Genomic DNA, 17025 nt, shown 5'->3' on the forward strand with positions numbered 1-17025 from the left:
TTGGTCCAGCCACCTGAGAACCAAGTGAACTATGTGCCAGGTACTGTTCTAGGGCTTCTTCATATAGAGATAACATATGAGGAGGATCCTATGACCAGTTTGGATTTAAAAAGCTTTTTCTAGTATCACTCTCAATCCATGTGTACTCACTATGTGTTTTTCTATAATCCTCTTTCCAGAGCTTATCTGTGTATGTATAAGGATTGTATTCTATTGGATTCAAATATTTCTTATGCCTTTTTTTTTTTTTTTTGAAGAATAAAAGATTGAAGTCAAGACTGGGAATATTTCAAACCTATGCTGGTTCCATGCACACTATTCAAGTTTCCTAAACTAGTCTCTTAGCAACCATGACTCAGGCCAAAAAGCAAAATGTTTGGTGGCTAGGATAATTGAGTCATTTTCCTTCCTTCTTTTTCTGTCTCTTATTATCTTAACTGAAATGAACATTATCCTAACTGGCCATATTTTCAAATGAACACAAATTTATAGCACATTAATGGTTAGGTGATTTGCTTTCATTGCATTTTATGTTTCATGGAGACACCTTGTCACTTTCCGAATCTAAAATATGGATTAATGATCCTTTATGGAAAAAAATGTTGGAATTATGATATTTTCATAGGCTTCTCTAAATACTTACAATTTCTCAATCCCTTAGTTTATAAGTCTTTGCAACTTACAAACCCACATATGTTCCCCAAATGGAGACATACCTAATCCCTGGATGGATTTGTCCAGCACTGGGAAAGGGCCTCTGCCAGAAAACACCTCACTCTGATCAATTAGAGCTTCCTTTACTGCTTCATATCCGTATATCACCACAGTGGGCTTGATGCCAAAGTACACAGTGAACACAGGGCCGTAACTCTCTGCTAGCTGGGAAAGCAATACAAGGTACAGGAGTAGTGAGAATTTCAAAACTAAAAATGTAGATAAGTCTCTTTACTCAAGAGATATTTTATACTCATTCACGTAATATAAAAGATCTCAACTTCTAGAACTAGTAACTTAATCACATTAAGTGGTAATTATATTATTAGACACATTGCTATTATTATTATCGTCATCAATAGTTAACCTTTATTCAGCTCCTACTATGTGACAGATATTATATTATGGAATTTATTCATATTCTTTTATTAACTTTTGTCTGCCAAATCTACAGCTGCACCAAATTTCTTTCTTCCTATAGTTACAATAATGTGTTTCTTGTCCTGCTTAAGGGAGGCTCCTCCATCTTGTCCCATGTGTAGACTACCAGTCATCCCTCATTATCCACTCTCTACGTCTTTTTAGCACTAGAGACCTCTAAATACATAAGGACATGGCAACATGGTCGCAGACATTTCCCAGCTTCCCTGTGCGGCCATGTGACTAAGTTTTCATGAACTGATATTAGCAGAAATGATGTGTGCAAATCCTACGCTTTTGTATAAATGGTAATTGCATGCCCTCCATTTCTCCCCCTACCCGGGGACTGAAAGGACAGCATGGAAACAACCTCACTGCCTCCATGCACATGAGAACAATAGCCTAGGTGCCCAGGATGGTCAACTAGAAGACAAAGAAAAACTGGTTCTCTAGATGACCGCAAGGAAGAGAGGCAGCACAGCAGCACTCACCTCGATCTCATGCTGTGAGATAGAAATAAGCTCTTATCTTCCTGAAGCCATTGTGTTATTGGGGTCTTTCTGTCATGGCAGCTTCTTTGGTATACTAAATAACTCCTTCAACTTGTCCAAGGTTTGAGTCCTCCTGCTACCTTACAATTCATTCTCCATAAAGCAACCAGAGTGCTCTTTTCACAAGGCAAATGTTAACATGAGAGTCCTTTAAGCACGTTAATGGCATCACATTGCTCTTGTGCTAAAGACCAATATTCTTTTTTTTTAATGTTTATTTTTGAGAGAGCGAGAAAGAGAGAGAGATAGAGCACAAGCAGGGGAGGGGCAGAGAGAGAGGGAGACACAGCATCTGAAGCAGTCTCCAGGCTCTGAGCTGCCGGCACAGAGCCTGACGCAGGGCTCGAACTCATGAACCGAGATGGCTTGAGCCGAAGTTGGACACATAAGTGACTGAGGCCACCCAGGTGCCCCAGGACCAATAGTTTTAAAAGCCTTGTAAGACTTGCATTTCTGGCAACTATTTCTCCAATCATATCCCACACCATGTTTTTACCAAATTGGTCCTCTTTCAGAGACAATGACAACTAATTCTCCTCCAGAATGAAACCGCCTGGAATGAACTTCCATCTGCATTTTGTCTGGTTAATGCTTGAACATTCTTTAGATCTCAGCTTCAGCTTCACTTCCTCAGAGAACGCTTTGCTGACATTCCTCCCATTCCTGCTCCACCGAGCTGCACGGCCTCTTTCTATTGTGTCCCTGTTACATGGTTTGTAATCACACACTTATCTGCGTGATTATTTTACAAAACATGCCTACCCTATAGACTATAAATTCCATAATCCAGGGTCTGTTTTTTCTTTTTCATTTACCATTGAAAATCCCCAGCACTGGGGCACCCGGATGGCTCAGTCAGTTAAGCATCCGACTTTTTGATTTTGGCTCAAGTCATGATCTCACAGTACATGAGATCAAGCCCCATGTCAGACTTTGTGCATGGACCCTGCTTGGGATTCTCTCTCCCTCTGCCCCTCCCCTGCATGCTCTCTCTCTCTCTGTCTCTCTCAAAAATAAATAAATAAACTTAAAAAAAACCCAAAATCCCCAGCATCTAACAAAGTAGATATTCAATAACTTGTTGAATATATGATATATTGAAGGACCCTACACAAAATAGAACTGTTATTCACATTTTAAAGGAATGGAAATTAACACTGAGAGAGATTTTTAAAACTTGCCCAATGCTGTGAGTTAACAAGCAGATGAGCTAGGGTGCTGACATAATCCTCTTTCAATCTCTTAGCGCAAAACACAGAAAGGGGTTTCCAGAAGCTGTGCTCTGGTAACTAGCTGTCTCAGCAAAGACAGATTTCAGACAATCCCTTCAAGATTTAGAGAGCTACTGCTATATAAATAGCTAGGAATAGAGTAGTTCTTCACACATTCATTGAACAAATATAATAGAAACAATTCTGGGACCGTATTTCCTTGACTTAAAAAAATGTGTGTTTTTAGGAAATTTTTAGTGTTGTGATCTGTAGATCAGAACTTTTTTTTAAATTGAAAACAGTTTCATTGCCATTAGAGTTTACCAAAGAATAATTACTAAAAAGGGGACCTGCTCACAACATGGACAGGGAATTCCTTCTTTTGGCAATTTTAACAATCATCTCATGGATCTCATCCTCTCTGGCAACCTTCTAGCTGGATACCCAATGAACACTTCTCTTTAAAATCACTTCTTTTCTTTTTAATATGAAATTTATTGTCAAATTGGTTTCCATACAACACCCAGTGCTCATCCCAGCAGGTGCCGTCCTCAATGCCCATCACCCACCCTACCCTCCCTCCCACCCCCCATCAACCCTCAGTTTATTCTCACAGTTTTTATGAGTCTTTTATGGTTTGGCTCTCTCCCTCTTTTTTTTTTTTTTTTTTTCCTTCTCCCCCATGGTCTTCTGTTAAGTTTCTCAGCATCCACATAAGACTGAAAACATATGGTATCTGTCTTTCTCTGTATGACTTATTTCACTTAGCATCACACTCTCCAGTTCCATCCATGTTGCTACAAAAGGCCATATTTCATTCTTTCTCATTGCCAAGTAGTATTCCATTGTGTATATAAACCACAATTTCTTTATCCATTCATTGTTGATAGACATTTCGGCTCTTTCCATTTTTTGGCTATTGTTGATAGTGCTGCTATAAACATTAAGGTGCATGTGCTCCTTCAGATCATCACTCCTGTATCCTTTGGCTAAATACCTAGTAGTGCAGTTACTGGTCATAGGGTAGTTCTATTTTTAACTTTTGGAGGAGCCTCCATATTGTTTTCCAGAGTGGCAGCACCAGTTTGCATTCCCACCAGCAGTGCAAGAGGGTTCCCGTTTCTCCACATCCTCGCCAGAATCTATAGTCTCCTGATTTGTTCATTTTAGCCAATCTGACTGGCGTGAGGTGATATCTCAGTGTGCTTTTGATTTGTATTTCCTTGATGAGGAGTGATGGGGAATTCTACCAGACATTTAAAGCAGAGATAATACCTATCCTTCTCAAGCTGTTCCAAAAAATAGAAAGGGAAGGAAAACTTCCAGACTCATTCTATGAAGCCAGCATTACTTTGATTCCCAAACCAGACAGAGACCCAGCAAAAAAAGAGAACTACAGGCCAATATCCCTGATGAATTATGGATGCAAAAATTCTCAACAAGATACTAGCAAATCAAATTCAACAGCATATAAAAAGAATTATTCACCACGATCAAGTGGGATTCGTTCCTGGGCTGCAGGGCTGGTTCAACATTCACAAATCAATCAATGTGATACATCACATTAATAAAAGAAAAGAAAAGAACCATAAGATCCTGTCAATCGATGCAGAAAAAGCATTTGACAAAATTCAGCATCCTTTCTTAATAAAAACCCTTGAGAAAGTCGGAATAGAAGGAACATACTTAAACATCATAAAAGCCATTTATGAAAAGCCCACAGCTAATATTATCCTCAATGGGGAAAAACTGAGAGCTTCCCCCCCCCCCCCCGAGATCAGGAACACGACAGGGACGTCCACTCTCACTGCTGTTGTTTAACATAGTGTTGGAAGTCCTCGCAATCAGACAATCCTGATTTGCAGATGAGATATTATACATGGAAAACCCGATAGACTCCACCAAAAGTCTGCTAGAACTGATACATGAATTCAGCAAAGTCGCAGGATACGAAATTAATGTACAGAAATCAGTTGCATTCTTATACACTAATAATGAAGCAACACAAAGACAAATAAAGAAACTGATCCCATTTACAAGTGCACCACGAATCATAAAATACCCAGGAATCAACCTAACCAAAGATGTAAAAGAACTGTATGCTGAAAACTATAGAAAGCTTATGAAGGAAATTAAAGAAGACACAAAGAAATGGAAAAACATTCTGTGCTCATGGATTGGAAGAATAAATATTGTTAAAATGTCAGTACTACCCAAAGCTATCTACACATTCAACACAATCCCAATCAAAATTGCACCCCTTCGGGGCGCCTGGGTGGCGCAGTCGGTTAAGCGTCCGACTTCAGCCAGGTCACGATCTCGCGGTCCATGAGTTCGAGCCCCGCGTCAGGCTCTGGGCTGATGGCTCGGAGCCTGGAGCCTGTTTCCGATTCTGTGTCTCCCTCTCTCTCTGCCCCTCCCCCGTTCATGCTCTGTCTCTCTCTGTCCCAAAAATAAATAAAACATGTTAAAAAAAAAAAATTTAAAAAAAAAAAAAATTGCACCCCTGCAAATATGGCTGGGACCATATTTTATTTAGATATATGGCTGTAACCGCAAACAGCTGGAAGAAAAGTAATCATACTCACCTTGCTTATGGATTTGCTTACATTATTAGTATTTATCTGCAAAATATTTCCAATGATTGGCAGAGGGGCCAGGTGGTAGCTTCCCTTTGGCACGGTTTCGATTCCAGAGAAAATAAAGAATCAAACAAGAAAGATAAATCACCAGAATTATGAAAAGATCCATTGTTGTACCTTGCGTAAATGCAGTTGGAAGCTTGGAATCCAAAGGTTTTATAAATACTAAGTTCCAGCTGATCATCAAACATGCACTAAATCTTCAACCTTTGGGATACCTTTTTATCTTCAGTGGATTTTGACCTATTAGCAAAGAGTAAAACAAAAACAGTCACTTTAGTATTGATAAATATCTAGGTTTTCATTGGTAATCCCAACTAAAACAGTAACTCTTACTTCTTCAGAGATGGTCATATTTTAACAGTAAAACTGAAAACTATCAGATTTTCAAAGGGCTGGAATTCATGATCTTGACAAATGATGAAAGAGAGTATCTCATGTCAAAAATTACTACTACATGAGCAGAAGAAAGCAGCACTCTCTCTGCCTTTTCGCAGAAAATCCAGGAAAAAGCCAGAATTAAGAGATAGTAGAGAGAAGGCAGGGTAAAAAAGAAGAATATACAGAGCTAGTCTTTCCTAAAGAAGAGTAGAGATATCCCAACTCTTGGCAGAGCCCCTTTCTATATGTCAAGAGTTCTTTTTTTTTTTAATTAAAAAAATTTTAATGTTTATTTTTGAGAGAGAGAGAGAGAGCGTGTGTGTGTATGAGAGTGAGAGAGAGAGAGCAAGCGAGCGCACGTGCAGGGGAGGGGTAGAGACAGGAAGACACAGAATCCAAAATAAGCTCCAGGCTCCTAGCTGTCAGCACAGAGCCTAACACGGGGTTTGAACTCACAAACCATGAGATCATGACCTGAGCATAAGTCTGATGCTTAACCAACTGAGCCACCCAGGTGTCCCAATATATGTGAGGCGTTCTGACACACTTAACTCCCAAAGGGGATGCAGGGTCAAAAGACATTAGAAGACAGGGATCTACCAAGTCAAAGAAAGAAATCACTTAAACAGTGGAAGGTCCTTTGGCTGCATATCACCCCTCCTTCCCCTTGTACATCCATTTCCAATGAGGGTCCTATAACCAGAATACATTGCTTAATCTCACGTGGGTAAGGAAATATACTCCAGAATTCAATACTATAAATATTTGAAAGTGTCTAGAAGCTCAAAGATATGAACAAAACTTCAAGACTCAAAATACATTTGAGGAAATCCGACAAGGCACGACAAATATCACACTTAAGAAACGAGAACATGAGAGTGAGATGATCATGGAAGCTGGGGCCAGTCAGGGGGCCCTGAGAAAGGTGGTTTCGGGATGCCGTCCAAAGTCAACGGCAGTGGCTGGAACCCTGGCTCCGTCGCAGGGGCCCTACCTGGAACGTCAGATATTTAGCTTCCTGTGGTATACTGATGAGCAGAACTCTTCCACTACATACCTCAGTTTTGCCTAAGGAGATATATGCAAGAACTTTCTTCAAAAGTGTTGCACCATTAATAAACAAAAGAATATTCAGAGAGGAGAATTATAGGATATTCTATGCAGAAAATGTATGATGTGGTATCAGGAATGGAAGACTACAAGCATTTTGTTCCTTGGCGTAAAAAATCAGATGTAATATCAAAGAGAACCGGATACTGCAAAACACAATTGGAAATTGGGTTTCCACCTGTGTTGGAGCGCTATACATCAGTAGGAACCTTGGTGAAACCACATTTGGTAAAGGCATCCTATACTGATGGGAAGCTTTTCAATCATTTGAAGACTATTTGGCATTTTAGCCCTGGTCTTCCTGGCTACCCAAGAACTTGTACCTTGGATTTTTCAATTTCTTCTGAATTCCGCTCCCTTCTGTACTCTCAGCTTGCCACATCATTTTTCGATGAAGTTGTAAAGCAGATGTTAGCTGCCTTTGAAAGAGGAGCATGTCTGGGACCTCATCAAAATAAAAAGCTTCTGCACAGTGAAGGAAACAATCAGCAAAACTAAAAGGCAACCAACAGAATGGGAGAAGATATTTGCAAATAACATATCAGATAAAGGGTTAGTATCCAAAATCTACAAAGAACTTCTCAAACTCAACACCCAAAAAACAAATAATCCCATGAAGAAGCAGGCAAAAGACATGAATAGACACTTCTCCAAAGAAGACATCCAGATGGCCAACCGACACATGAAAAAATGCTCAACATCACTCGCTCATCATCAGGGAAATACAAATCAAAACCACAATGAGATACCACCTCACACGTGTCAGAATGGCTAACATTAACAACTCAGGCAGCAACAGATGTTGGCGAGGATGCGGAGAAAGAGGATCTCTTTTGCACTGTTGGTGGGAATGCAAGCTGGTGCAGCCACTCTGGAAAATAGTATGGGGGTTCTTCAAAAAACTAAAAATAGAACTACCCTACGACCCAGCAATTGCACTACTAGGCATTTATCCAAGGGATACAGGTATGCTGTTTTGAAGGGACACATTCACCCCCATGTTTATAGCAGCACTATCAACAATAGCCAAAGTATGGAAAGAGCCCAAATGTCCATGAATAGATGAATGGATGGAGTGAATGGAATAAATGGATAAAGAAAATGTGGTATATATATATACAATGGAGTATTACTCGGCAATCAAAAAGAATGAAATGTTGCCATTTGCAATTATGTGGATGGTACTGGAGGGTATTATGCTAAGTGAAATTAGTCAGAGAAAGACAAAAATCATATTACTTCACTCATATGAGTACTTTAAGAGACAAAACAGATTAACATAAGGGAAGGGAAACAAAAATAATATAAAAACAGGGAGGGGACAAAACAGAAGAGACTCATAAATATGGAGAACTGAGGGTTGCTGGAGGGGTTGTGGGAGGGGGGATGGGCTAAATGGGTAAGGGACATTAAGGAATCTACTCCTGAAGTCACTGCTTCACTATATGGTAACTAATTTGGATGTAAATTTTAAAAAATCAAAAATAAAGTTAAAAAAATGTAATTCTTAAAAAAAAAAAGAAAGAAAAGAAAAGAAAAAAGAAAATCATGTAAGCTATATGGTCCAGAAACAAATATACCTCGGAATTAAGGCTTCATGAAGTTCATCACACATAAAGGGAAAAAAAGGATTGGTCACCTGTTTGTAACCTTAGTTTATTCACTTTTAGGCAGTGCTTTTATCATTTGCTTTCAGAAGTTAGAAAGCATTTGTTAAACCCAGCTTTGATTTTAAGCCTACACCGCTGAGAATTTGCATTTGGAATATGGAACCACGTGTATACAGAATTCATTCAAGTATAATTCATGCAAGTAATGTGCATATTAGCATATTTACAATAATGGGGTATCATCACTCTTAAGCAGAAATTGAAACTGTAGACTTAAGCCTTTTAATTATGACCTTACCTGAAAGAGGTTAGTTGAGTTCCTCACACAGTATGTATTATATTAACCATTATCACCTTTAAGTTATTAAATTCAGACTATTTATAACTTATTGTCATAGGGCCTGCCTCTTGGCTTAGGATATTCGAGTAATCATCAGATATTTAAAGTAGAAACTTAGACTTAAAAATACTGTTAATGAGGGTTCCTTGGCACTTTTCTTATTTTTAAATTGTTCTTATGGGTAGTAGTTTATTCAGTGCTATATATAGTGAGATTAACTCCCAGATTAAACAGTGAATATTTTTTTGGTGAGTGGTCCAGAGCTTTAATATATTTTTCTTATAGTTTGCACCCCTCTCCCAGGTACTTTGACTGCTCTTTCAATAATGCTGATTATGTGTCAAATCTTGTCTACAACAGTGGGCAACACCTGAAGATGAGTTGGTTGATATGTCTCCAGCACCATGCATCCCTGTTTTCCATTTATTGTGTGTATTCACTTTCAATAATGTATTTCAAACTGATATTTTTATAAACAAATCAATGTCTAAGGACTGAAATAGTAACTTAATAAAGTTAATTTATTTTTTGTACAGCTAAAAAAAAAAAACCAACAAAAAAACAAGAACGTTAGGGGTGCCTGGGTGGCCCAGTTGGTTAAGTGTCCAACTTTGGCTCAGGTAATAATCTCAGGGTTCATGGGTTTGGGCTATGTTTCAGGTTCTGCCCTGACAGTGCCGAGCCTGCTTGGGATTCTCTCTCCCACTCCCACTTGCATGCTCTCTCTCTCTCTCTCTCTCAATAAATAAAACTTTTTTTGTTTTTTGTTTTTTGTTTTTTTGTTTTTTTTACTTCATCTTTTATTTATTTTTTTTATTATTTTTTTTTAATATATGAAATTTACTGTCAAATTGGTTTCCATACAACACCCAGTGCTCATCCCAAAAGGTGCCCTCCTCAATACCCATCACCCACCCTGCCCTCCCTCCCACCCCCCATCAACCCTCAGTTTGTTCTCAGTTTTTAACAGTCTCTTATGCTTTGGCTCTCTCCCACTCTAACCTCTTTTTTTTTTTTTTTTTCCTTCCCCTCCCCCATGGGTTTCTGTTACGTTTCTCAGGATCCACATAAGAGTGAAACCATATGGTATCTGTCTTTCTCTGTATGGCTTCTCAATAAATAAAACTAAAAAAAAAAAAAAAAAAAGAATACTAATCCCTGAAGAAGTTAACCTTGAGAAAACAAAAATGGTTAAAATAAGTACAACATCATAAGATATATTTAGCCATTTAAAAAGAACACGTTGGGGTGCCTGGGTGGCTCAGTCGGTTGGGCGTCCAACTTCGGCTCAGGTCACGATCTCACGGACCGTGAGTTCGAGCCCCGCGTCGGGCTCTGGGCTGATGGCTCAGAGCCTGGAGCCTGCTTCCAGTTCTGTGTCTCCCTCTCTCTCTGCCCCTCCCCCCGTTCATGCTCTGTCTCTCTCTGTCTCAAAAATAAATAAACGTTAAAAAAACAAAAAAAAAGAACACGTTATTAGAAAAAGTTCTTGGTAATTAACAATACGATTACAAAACCTTTTTTTAAGAGAGAGCGAGAGCGAGAGCAGGAGCATGCACAAGCAGGAAGAGGGGCAGAGGGAAGACGGAGAAAGAATCGTAAGCAGGTTCCACGCCCAGCACAGAGCCTGATGCAGGGCTCTATTTCATGACGGTGACATCATGCCCTGGGCCCAAATCAAGCGTCAGACACTTAACTGACTGAGCCACCCACATGCCCCAAAGACGCAGTGCCATCCCAACATATAAGACCCAGTGCCATCCCAACAAGTGTCCTCCTTAATGCCCACCACCTATTTAGCCCATCTCCCCACCCAACACCCTTCAGCATCCTTCAGTTTGTCCTCTGAATTTAAGAGTCTTTTATGGTTGTCTCCCTCTCTGTTTTAATCTTATTTTTGCTTCCCTTCCTTTTGTTCATCTGTTTTGTTTCTTAAATTCCATATATGAGTAAAATCACATATTGGTCTTTTTCTAATTTCACTTAGCATCCACGTTGTTGCAAATGGCAAGATTTCATTCTTTTCGATTGCCAAGTAATATTCCATATATTATATATATGAACCACATCTTCTTTATCCATTCATTGTTGATAGACATTTCGGCTCTTTCCATTTTTTGGCTATTGTTGATAGTGCTGCTATAAACATTAAGGTGCATGTGCTCCTTCAAATCATCACTCCTGTATCCTTTGGCTAAATACCTAGTAGTGCAGTTACTGGTCGTAGGGTAGTTCTATTTTTAACTTTTGGAGGAGCCTCCATATTGTTTTCCAGAGTGGCAGCACCAGTTTGCATTTCCACCAACAGTGCAAGAGGGTTCCCCTTTCTCCACATCCTCGCCAACATCTGTTGTTGCCTGAGTTGTTCATTTTAGCCATTCTGACAGGTGTGAGGTGGTATCTCTTTGTGGTTTTGATTTGTGTTTCCCTGATGATGAGTGATGTTGAGCATTTTTTCATGTGTCTGTTAGCCATCTGGATGTCTTCTTTGGAAAAGAGTCTATTCATGTCTTTTGCCCATTTCTTCACTGGATTATTTGTTTTTCGGGTGTTGAGTTTGGCAAATTCTTTATAGATTTTGGATACTAACCCTTTATCTGACATGTCATTTGCAAATATTTTCTCCCATTCTGTCAATCGCCTTTTAGTTTTTCTGACCGAAAACATTTTTTAAATGAACAAACGTGCTGAGTAATAAACTAGATTTAGCTGTATTTCAATTTATTTAGCAGGAAGACATTGGGAAACCAAAGGTTTCCCAAGAATAGAGTATAAAGTAATAATAATGAAAACTACAAACAGAGTTAAATGGTATGGACAATAGTTCTAGAAGTTCCAATGAATTTATGATAGCAGTTTCAACGAGAGAGAAAAAAATACCTAAATGGAAAAATAAGCAAAGAAAATTAAAGAAAAATTTCCTAAACTGATGAAAAATGCAAAGGATCCACACCAAGTTTGAAGAAGGATTAAAGTAAAAAGACCGACACTCCCACAATCTTGTGAGACCTTGGAACATCAAGAAACAAAACAAAACAAAGACAAAATGTAAAAAATCCTGGAGAGAAAAAGGAAGTTATAAAGAATAAAGATCAGTTTAAAGCTTCCCATATACGATGCTTTTACATGACAGACTACAGTGGAGTAAGGTATTCAAAGGTTCAATAGGAAATGATTTTCAAAATTATTAGTGTATGCCAAAATAGGATTCAAATATGATGTCAAAATACAGGCATTTTTGAACATGTAAACATTCAGACATTTTATAACCTTGAAACCATTTCCAAAATGATTGAGAAAAACTCCAACAAAATAAAAATGTATCCAAGAGGGGCACCTCAGTGGCTCAGCCAGTTAAGTATCTGACTCTTGATTTCTGCTCAGGTCATGATCTCATGGTTTGTGGGATTGAGCCTTGCGTCAGGCTCTGTGCTGATAGTGTGGAGCCTGCTTGAGATCCTCTCTCTTCCTCTCTCTCTGCTCCTTCCCTGCTTGTGCTGTCTCTCAAAATAAATAAACTTAAAAAAAAAATGTATCCAAGAAAAGGGAGAAGGCGGGATACAAAAATAATGTGCAAAAGAAAACTTTTTTTTTTTCAAGCACAAAATGAGTATTTTAATTCAGTTTCAGAAAAAGATGTTACATGAATTTGGATTATAAAAGAAGCTTGTTTTTCCAGAAATAGAGGGAAAAGAAATAACCCATAGTAGATTCAATGATAATTTTCTGGATCTTCCTTTTGCATCAAAAGCTGTATATCTTATTACAATCCAGGCCTATCTCAAGAAACAAGAAAAATCCCAAATACAACATCTAACAGCACACCTAAAGGAAATAGAAGCAGAGGAGCAAAGACACCCCAAAGCAGAAGAAGAGAAATAATAAAGTCAAGAGCAGAAATAAACAATATAGAATCTAAAAAAACTGTAGGGGAGATCAATGAAACCAAGAGTTGGTTTTTTGAAAAACTAAACAAAACTGATAAAACCTCTAGCCAGGCTTCTCAAAAAGAAAAGGGAGATGACCCAAATAGATAAAATCATGAATGAAAATGAAATTATTACAAAAAATCCCTCAGAAATACAAGCAATTATTAGGGAATACTATGAAAAATTATATGCCAACAAACTGGACAACCTGGAAGAAATGGACAAATTCCTAAGCACCCACACACTTCCAAAACTCAAAGAGGAAGAAATAGAAAACTTGAACAGACCCATAACCAGCGAAGAAATTGAATCAGTTATCAAAAATCTCCCAACAAATAAGAGTCCAGGACCAGATGGCCTCCCTGGGGAATTCTACCAGACATTTAAAGCAGAGATAATACCTAGCCTTCTCAAGCTGTTCCAAAAAAATAGAAAGGGAAGGAAAACTTCCAGACTCATTCTATGAAGCCAGTATTACTTTGATTCCTAAGCCAGACAGAGACCCAGCAAAAAAAGAGAACTACAGGCCAATATCCCTGATGAATATGGATGCAAAAATTCTCAACAAGATACTAGCAAATCGAATTCAACAGCATATAAAAAGAATTATTCACCACGATCAAGTGGGATTCGTTCCTGGGCTGCAGGGCTGGTTCAACATTCGCAAATCAATCAATATGATACATCACATTAAGAAAAGAAAAGAACCGTATGATCCTGTCAATCGATGCAGAAAAAGCATTTGACAAAATTCAGCATCCTTTCTTAATAAAAAAACCCTTGAGAAAGTCAGGATAGAAAGAACATACTTAAACATCATAAAAGCCATTTATGAAAAGCCCACAGCTAATATCATCCTCAATGGGGGAAAACTGAGAGCTTTCCCCTGAGGTCAGGAGGATCCCCCTGTGTTGTTCAGTGGTCAACCGTATGACTTATGAACTCTATAATGGAAAGTATTTCAACTAAATTACATCCTACAAACATTTGTTGAGTATCTTGCAGAATCACTTGGACGTCAAACAATCTGTTGAAATAGTGAGTTGACAGTTTCACAGTGGGTAAATAAAAAGGGAGGTTCAGAAAAGTTTGTCTCTTTGCAATCTTTATTTACTTTTTTAAAGAGCGAGAAAGCACGCATGCATGTGCTCTCTGGGGGAGGGACAGAGGGAGTGAGGATCTTAAGCAGGCCCCATGCTCCTAGTGTTGAGCCTGGAGTCGTGACCTGAGCCAAATCAAGAGTCAGACGCTCAACCAACTGAGTGACCCAGCCACCCGTCCCTTTGCAATCTTTAGAACTCTCTTCCTCCTCCTCCTCCCTCAGCAGAGCATGGAGCCATGGGGGCACATGCTGGTAGGCCAGGGTCTCTGAAGCTGCTTGTGGGTCCAGATCAGGCTCTGTCTTGTCACCAGCCTGCAGCACCATGTGCACCTATATAGCCAGCCCCTCCAGCTGTGCACGCCTGGCCTAATCCTCACCATCAACCATCATTGCAGTGTGCACACCTGGTGAGAGAGTGTGCAGCCGTGGGGGGGGGGGGGGCACACCAACAGCTAGGGACACTGCAACAGCCAGTGAGCCCTTCGTTGGACTGACTCCTGCTGCCTGCCCTTGCTAAGTGAGGTAAAGCAGAAGGACAAATACCACATGATTCAACTTAAACGAAACATCTAAAATAGTCAAACTCATAGAAACAGAGCAGAATGGTTTTTGCCTGGGGCTTGGCAGAAGAGGAAATAGGAAGTTGCTATTCAATGGATGAAGAGTTTCAATCACGTAAAATGTAAAGTTCTAGAGATAGCTGTGCAACAATACTGTATTGTGCACCTAAAAATTTAAGGGGACAGGGGCGCCTGGGTAGCTCAGTTGGTTGACTATCTGACTCATGATTTCAGCTCAGGTCATGATCTCGCGGTTCATGGGACTGAGCCCCATGTCAGCATCATCTGTGCTGTCAGCATCAGAGCCTCCTTGGGATTCTCGCACTCTCTCTCTCTGCCCCTCCCCCACTCTCTCTTGCTCTCTTTCAAAAATAAGTACATATTGAGGGGGGAAAAAAACAAAAGATTGACTCAGATATTCTCACTCTGTACTCACTACTTTTCTGGACATAGCTTTCTTGGATAGTAGGTTTCCTTCAGCTACATCTTTTGTCATAGCAGGTTCTCTTCTCCTGAAGCTAACTTTTTAGAATGCTTCTCAGACTGTAAAACCATCTGAGACAATTTCACGCAGAATTCCAGAACTTATTTCATTCTTCAGTAATAGAAAGTGGAGTATCCATTTTCGCAACTGCAACATTGGAACACTACTCTGGACATCTTCGCTATGAGGAATGAATTTTGAAAAAATGCACACTGATCAATGAAGTAGCCACCTCTTAAGAAACAAACAAACAAACAAACAAACAAACAAACAAACACCTTAGACAACTCAAGTTGGTTGTGCCCAAACCACAGCTATGAAGCTGGGATTCTGCATTGTTCAGAGAATGATCACGTCTCCTACTGTCCACTCCGCCCTTCAGTTTTCCCTATCATTCTCCCCTTTGGGTTATCTCCTCTCTTCAGTCCTGCCAGGCAATTTGAACAGAAGACAGCCGTGGGCACATCAACTTAAAAACTTTTTAAGAAAAAGAATCAAGGTGGGGCGCCTGGATGGCTCAGTCGGTTAAGCATCTGACTCTTCATCTCAGCTCAGGTCGTGATCTCACGGTTTGTGGGTTCAAGCCCCATGTTGGGCTCTGCGTTGGCAGTGTGGAGCCTGCTTGGGATTCTCTTTCTCCCTCTCTCTCTGCCCCTCCCTTGCTTGCGTTCTCCTTCTCTCCCTCTCTCTCTCTCAAAATAGATAAATAAAAACTTTTTAAAAATTAAGAAAAAAAGAATCAAAGTAAATACTATCCATGCCTTTCCAACTTCTATAATTCTATTCTAATCTATCCCCAAATTCACCTTTCTTGTTATCAAACCTGTGCTCTTAGGATGTTTGGACAGAAGAAAGAGTCTACATCTCAGGATAAGGTTCATTATTTCTATTTCATCACAAGTCAGATATAATCATTATCAGGTTGTCATAGGTAAGTTTTTTAGCATTTAGCACTCCCTAGGAGTGATTAGATGCAATTACTTGACAAAATAATTGCCCAACATATGTCCCAATATAAAGAAACAATAGTACAAATTTTCCCTGGATATACCCATCTGTTCAAGTGCATCAGGGGATTCAGTGGTTCTCATACCTGGCCTATCAAAATTATGCTAGAATCAAAATAAAATAATGTTGCCCAGAACAATGAAGTTATATTTAAATACAGTACTGGGGCAATAGCTACTGATAATTCAGACACCAGAGGACTTGGAGCCCTCCTCATCCTGGGAGTAATGAAGAGGCTTTACAGCATCCATAACGCCCATCAAAATGGGCAAAAAAAGCAAGTGGTGCATACAAGTGAATTCTTCCCAGAAAGAACTATGGCCTCCAAAAGGTTAAGAACCATTCCTAAGGGATAGAAAAAAAGGACAGATACTGAAAGGAATTTGCTTCTTCTGACAGCTCCTTAAATCAGCTACTTGACCCAAATCACTGCACCTCATCCAGATCCCATGAAATTGGTTGTTCAGACCAAATTCCACAGAAAATTATTTGAATGTCATTATTTTTGACCTTCTAGACTCTACCCATTTAGGGTCCTAGGTCCTGCCCACTAACCCATTTCTCCAATCCACCCAGTGTAACAGAAAATAGATGATTAAACCAATTGTAATTTCAGAGGAAGAAATGTCCTTTTTTTTTCTGGGAGTACCTCTCTTCCATGTGTTCTAGAATCTTCCCTGTCCCATTTTGGTGAAAACTTTGCACTCACACTTATGTATCAATAAGTATATTTATTCCCTTCCCATGTACTTTTTCCACTTGACCCAACCACTATTTAAATCTGTCACCCAGACCTTTCCCACTTTGGTTTAACTTCTCAAAGAGAAGATCTTCCATTACTGAAATTTCTCTCACCATCATCTCCTTCCTTCTAAATTGCTCTCTTTAGTTATGACTCACCAGCAAATCCTCTTAGCCCATCCAAAGGCCACCCAGGGGTCCACCTTCCTCACTCAATCTGAT

The 17025-nt window shown here is 39.4% G+C and overlaps 1 protein-coding gene and 1 pseudogene across 1 annotated transcript in view; one reads left to right on the forward strand and one right to left on the reverse strand.

Moving 5' to 3' along the window:
• The window catches only part of LOC102958169 (cytochrome P450 2C21-like), a 38026-nt gene extending 22933 nt beyond the window's left edge, over positions 1–15093 (reverse strand). Inside the window, 4 exon segments of the mRNA XM_015536661.2 lie at positions 717–879; positions 5485–5551; positions 5553–5781; positions 15007–15093. Coding sequence (XP_015392147.2) covers positions 717–879; positions 5485–5551; positions 5553–5722 — 400 coding nt within the window. The 5' untranslated portion in view covers positions 5723–5781; positions 15007–15093.
• Positions 6803–8714, forward strand: LOC102949790 (annotated as a pseudogene).
• Positions 15094–17025: the final 1932 nt, after the last annotated feature.

This window comes from Panthera tigris, chromosome D2 (assembly GCF_018350195.1).
Source record: "Panthera tigris isolate Pti1 chromosome D2, P.tigris_Pti1_mat1.1, whole genome shotgun sequence".
Lineage (NCBI taxonomy): Eukaryota > Metazoa > Chordata > Mammalia > Carnivora > Felidae > Panthera > Panthera tigris.